The sequence below is a fragment of the Hyposmocoma kahamanoa genome, unplaced genomic scaffold (genome assembly GCF_003589595.1).
Source record: "Hyposmocoma kahamanoa isolate Upper Pololo Valley unplaced genomic scaffold, ASM358959v1 160, whole genome shotgun sequence".
Classification (NCBI taxonomy): Eukaryota; Metazoa; Arthropoda; class Insecta; order Lepidoptera; family Cosmopterigidae; genus Hyposmocoma; species Hyposmocoma kahamanoa.
The window spans coordinates 8,247,142-8,252,833 of record NW_020653575.1 but is presented as its reverse complement, the minus strand read 5'-3'; the positions used below and the strand labels follow the sequence as shown (position 1 = coordinate 8,252,833).

The following is a 5,692-nucleotide window of genomic DNA, read 5'->3' as shown; positions in this document are numbered from 1 at the left end:
TTTAAAATGGAAGCAAAATAAAAGTGCGAGCACCAGTTTATTGTAAATATGTACATATATTTTAGCTAAAATTTTTACGCGTCTTCTAGATATGCAGTTTTTTTGTATAAAGAGTACATTTTATTAAAGTGTGTGAAGTTTTAATTTTGTTTAAATTTTTATGCATATTTAACATATTAAAAAATAACAAAAAGAATGCTTTTTTCAAAACTGTAATGGCGTCTCGGTTACAACAGCCTTCAGAATTTACTAACACCGTTCTACCGATTTAAGCCGCTAGTATCACCGTTATAGACCTTTCGGTTTTACAATTGTGTTATTGACGCGCTATTGTACGTTTTTAGAAGTACACCAGCATTTAGTATCTTCTCTTAAAATCTCAAGGTTGTAAAGCAGAGTATTGATATTCTATTGTATGGCTAAACCACTCCGTATAATACGGAACGAATTTTAATTTATATTTAATTATATTTAATATATATTTAATTTATAACTTTTGGCTGTTTAAGGCGCGTTTGTCTCACCTTATCAAGCTAAGTACCTGCCGTAAAGTTGTTGTAGAATTCTCAAATATAACGGCGTAAGCGCTACTTTAGAAATACATTTCTCTGCTGTAGATGTACGCTACATCTACAGCAGAGAATGCTGTAGTAAAATTTATTTAACAGCTTAAGACTTTAGAAATGTACGATATACTACCTAAAACATTTTAAATGAAGCTAATAGCCATGGACTTCACTAAGGCTTTTGACACGGTATGTTACCACATCTTTTGGAAAAAGCTGGAAAATACGGGATTACCACCGGAGCTAATTTCGTTATTCAGGTATCGGTACTTAAATCAGGAGAATCGAGTGAAGTGGGCGGGGAGTATTCGGCTCCATACAGGTTGGAACGCGGAGTGAGACAAGGGGGGGTTGAGCTCTCCTCTGCTTTTAAATCTGTATATTAATGAGCTGATTGAGGGACTCAGTGACATGCGTGTTGCTGGTGTATGTGTCAACTGCATCAGTTATGCGGATGACATGGTGCTGTTGGCACCATCAGTCACTGCTTTACGACAGCTGCTCGCTGTATGCGAGTCATTAGCGGTATCTCACGGGTTAATTTATAATGTCAAAAAAATTGAGTACATGATCTTTAGGGCGGGAACCAAATGTCCTTTCTTTTTTCCACCTACTGTATTTAATGGTGTTTCCCTTAGAAGAGTGCACCAGTTCAATAGATTCGAATAGAGAGGGGGCTCAGAGCGTTGTCAGTCCGGGTGAACATGCTTGTCCGCAGATTTGCACGATGTACAGTTACAGTTAAAGTAACGGTATTTAAGGCATTCTGCACTTCGCTGTACTCGTCAAGTCTGTGTGTCGGATACACTCAAAGGGCTTACAATGCTCTGCGCATCCAATATAGCAACGCCTTCAGGGTGCTGTTGCGGCTGCCGCGATTCTGTAGTGCCTCGAGCATGTTTGTTGAGACACGCAGCAACAATTTCAACGCAGTATTACGCAAAAAAATGAATTCGCTTATAGACAGAGTGTGGGGCGGCAGTAACAGCATCTTGAAGATGACATCTAAGAAATTTGATCCTTTGATGTGGAAACTCACTCAAAGGATGAAGTTATCGTTAATTATTAAGTACTGACGTAGTCTAAGAGTTACTAATACAATTGTGGACTTATGAAGTTGTGTAAATTATAAATAAAAATTTTATTTTGTTTTCTTTTTATTTTATTATTTTCAATAACTCCATTTTAACATTTCTAACTTCAAAAGCCCTCTACAAGACCTCAATGTGTTATAAAAGGTATTTAGAACTCTGCTTTACATCAAACGCCAACATGTACAATAGATCTATGACTATATTACAGTCTTTTTATCTCTTAGGATTTATTGTGCCGTTGTACGGCTATTGTACGACTTGTCTGTTTAATTACTTTTGAATACGCTGCTGAAGAATTTTTTAGTAAATCTCTTATACAGCAATACACAACTTTTGAGTTACACGGAAGTCATTTAAGCGGCTCGTGCGCTAGTCGGGTTGTAATTATTAAATTCAATTAGGAGGTTCAGTCTTGAGTCAGTTTCAACGCAAACTTACAAATAGTGACTAGTACACATCCCATGTTGGCCAGAACCGGGTGTCGACATTCAGTTTTACTAACTAATTTAAACCGGGAAATTAGCTTCCGAAGCGACGGCACTACCCAGTCACTGGACGACGCAGCCGCCGCGGCGCCCCTGCCGGCCGCCGCCGCCCGTGGCCGGCGCCCTGAGCGCGGCCAGCTCGCGCCCGGGCCCTTGGTGCACCAGCACGACGTCCAGGTCGGTGCCGGGCGCGGCGCGCGCGCGCTGCAGCGCCTGCGCCGACGCCGCGCACAGGCGCGCGCTCAGCGCCGGGTCGCGGAACAGCACGCGCGAGCCGCGCACGCCCACCGCCAGCACGTAGTGGCCCGCGTAGCCGCCGCCGAACTGCCTCCTGCGCGCGAAGCTCGGGTCAGCCCTCCGCGCCCGGCGCCCGCCGGTCGCTCGAGGGCAGACGGTCACTTGAGCTCCGCCTTGATCTTGTTCCGCTTGCACAGGTCGCAGGCCAGGTAGCCGGCGTCGACCAGCGCGATGGCGGGCCCGTGCCGCCGCAGGTGCAGCAGCAGGCGCGCCGACGACACGGCGCCCTGCCTCACGCGGATGCCGCGCGAGCCCGCCTCGGCGAAGCGGCGCTCCACGCGCTCGCGATCCTGCGGGCCGCGAGGGGCGTGCTGGAGGCCGACCGTTTTCCGATCTACGCCGCGTCCGCGTCCGTCGTTCGGGCGAACCGACGGGCCCCGCGGTCCCCGCGGACGTGGCGCGGCGATGCGATTTGGACCCGAAAAAAAATTTCATTGCCAACGTGTGGCGACCGCAAAAACCTTAGATCTCGATATAGTATGTCAAAACTACGATGTCGGTTACGGAGGCTCTGACTCCGTACTCTATTGAAAATGTTGATGTCCCGAAACGGAACACACCCACAGATGACGTGACGATTAAACCACCGAGATGTTGAGAACCCCACTAGGACGAAAATACTCTTTGTCGAGAACTGCTAATAGGAACATTGAAACGCGCAAATTGATGAAACATGAATGACTGAAACAAAACGGTGGTTGGTACCGGCGGGGAAACCCTTACAGCAGATAAAAACCCGAAGGGAAATCGAGCGGATGCGACACTCACCAAAGGTGGTACAAAGGCTCCTATTTTTACATTCAATTCTACGTTAACCAACGCACGCTAATCAACAGAACCGACCACGGAATCCACTACGTGCGATCAGTAACCACAGGCGCGTAATAACTACATGATGTGCAGCCTTACAAAGCTGTGGGCTACAGGTTAAGTCGTGACGAACACCCCGTGGTCGAAACAGGAAGAGACAAATTCGTAAGGGTGTGGGCCTGCTGGGTAGTAAAATATCAAACACCTCCTCCTTCCCAACTGATGGAAAGTGACGATGAGGTCGACAACGACTCACGCACATCTATAATATATGAATACACTTCTCTGTCACCCTGAGACATAAGTTGACAAATCTCATGTGCCTTCAATTCCACTAGCACCCTTACCCTTCAAAAGTGAAACGCAGTACTATTACTGCTAGGCGCCAGAAAGCCACCAAGCACAAGACGCTCTTCTACTACTAAATTAGTGTCCAGTGAACAAATGTACAGGCAGGAAACTCCTGTCTAATGCCGTACGCCATGTTAATGTGGAAACGCAACGGTTCGTGCCAATGTTGGGTACTTATATAAACATCGAAGCATTTTCTAAACTGACAGAATCAATTATATTCAAATGTGTTGATAAACGTAAAACATTAACACACTCGTTGAGCTCAACTCCCTTATCCTTATGAATGCACTGATTCTCTCCACTTTTCAATCTGGACCACAGCAGCATTTTCCGGTTGTGGTAGACATAGATAGGGCAGTGGTGCCTACCCAGAGTGTTTCTACAGAAAACTCTACCGCCATTAGTGACAGTTTTGATTATTATAACACAGGACATAGGTTTCAAAAAAGCAGGTGATGTGCAAATCGCAGTCAATATTATGGATAATGTAATAGTGAACATACCAAATCAAAGATATTGTCGTAGTAACTGTACTTCTTGTATTCCTCATTCACACCGAGCATTGTCGAATACATTGTATGTTTGATGTCAAACCTGCAACGGAATCATTACATTAGTATATACTACTTATGAAAGCAAAAGTTTCAAAGTTTCTACAAGAGCAAGAAAATGGCTAACAATATAGGTACTTCAATAAAATTTGTAACACTAGCATGTTAAAATTTTTCTACTAAACGTAATTTGTACAAGTCCTAAACTTATACAAAATTACTGTTGCTCAATATCTTCACTGTAAAGGATACCTGTACCCTACCATATTTGTACAACCTTTTCAGCAAATAGCAGAGGTCGACTGTCCAAGTGGACTGATGGAAACCTTCCTCCGCACATATGTTGTAGAAATTTGCCTCGAATTCCTCCCGCTGCTGAGGAGAGAGCAGCATCATCACACACGCGACACCGCAGTCCCAGTTGTGCCGCTGTTGGACGTGGTCCACATCATGCAATGTGTACTCCCAATTTTCGGCAGAAGACTGTATATCTATTGACTCTTGACTACTGGCTGAAATTGCATGAATAAAGACTAGATATACTCATTTATATAATAGTAGTCAAATTATTTACTAAAGAGAGCGATATACCAAGTATTTAGGGCAAATTATAATAAATAACTATATTAGTAGTAGGTGATCACCAGTGATCGGAATTGAGGGTTAAAAGTTAATTTAACTAAACTAAAGATAACATAGACCTTCTAAAAGTCCCAGGACTTCTCGGATGAGTTCCGTTATATTTGAATATGCGTATTATTTATTGAAATTTGAGTACAATGGCAAAAAGTTACTATATTCTATTAAGTATTTACTAGTGGTCTATTGGTACCCGTGGCCAAATAAATGGACTCTCACATCTGAGAGGTAAGCAATTATCGATTACCATCTCAGATAAAACTAGAACTTGCATATATTACTCTAATAACTTACATGTACAGCCACTAACTGAATTCTGTTCCAGAGACCTGTGTGCCGTAAAGCTTTTAGCTGACGCGGTCATGGGTCTGCCTGAAGTGGTGCTAGCCTTTGTCTATATGTCGGAGACTGGTGTGCCACCACCGCAGGAAATGGTACAGCTGATCAACTACTGCGAGCAGAACGGCCAGAATATCGTCGTGGCTACTGCCTCTAATGCCCACCAGCCGTTGTGGGGCATGGAACTCGCAAATGATAGAGGTAAGAACCTAACAGAATACTTATTCACAACTAACCTCCAAATCCTTAATAAAGGTATAGTACCAACTTTTATAAATAAAAGATGTAGAACTATTATAGACCCAACCCTGGCGTCAGAAGGAGCAGTGGACCTTATCAACAACTGCCACGTGGCCGAAGAAGCATCTTTCTCGGCTTCAGATTCAGCTTAGAAACAGCCATCACAGAACAACAACCGTAACGGATACCCGAAAAACCGATTGTAAACTGTACATGGACAAACTACACCAGAGCCTGGGGGAACTGGCAGCACCGGGAAGACTGCTGGACACAGCACAGATAGAAACACAGGTTAAAGAACTAACATCAAACATATT

The 5,692-nt window shown here is 43.9% G+C and overlaps 1 protein-coding gene across 1 annotated transcript in view; it reads right to left on the bottom strand.

Moving 5' to 3' along the window:
* Nucleotides 1-2,208: 2,208 nt before the first annotated feature.
* The window catches only part of LOC113225485 (protein GUCD1), an 8,034-nt gene continuing 4,550 nt past the window's right edge, over nt 2,209-5,692 (bottom strand). Inside the window, exons 2-5 of the mRNA XM_026457805.1 lie at nt 4,435-4,669; nt 4,110-4,200; nt 2,545-2,732; nt 2,209-2,476 (exon numbers count right to left, since the gene is read on the bottom strand). Coding sequence (XP_026313590.1) covers nt 2,209-2,476; nt 2,545-2,732; nt 4,110-4,200; nt 4,435-4,669 — 782 coding nt within the window. The remainder of the gene's footprint in view (nt 2,477-2,544; nt 2,733-4,109; nt 4,201-4,434; nt 4,670-5,692) is intronic.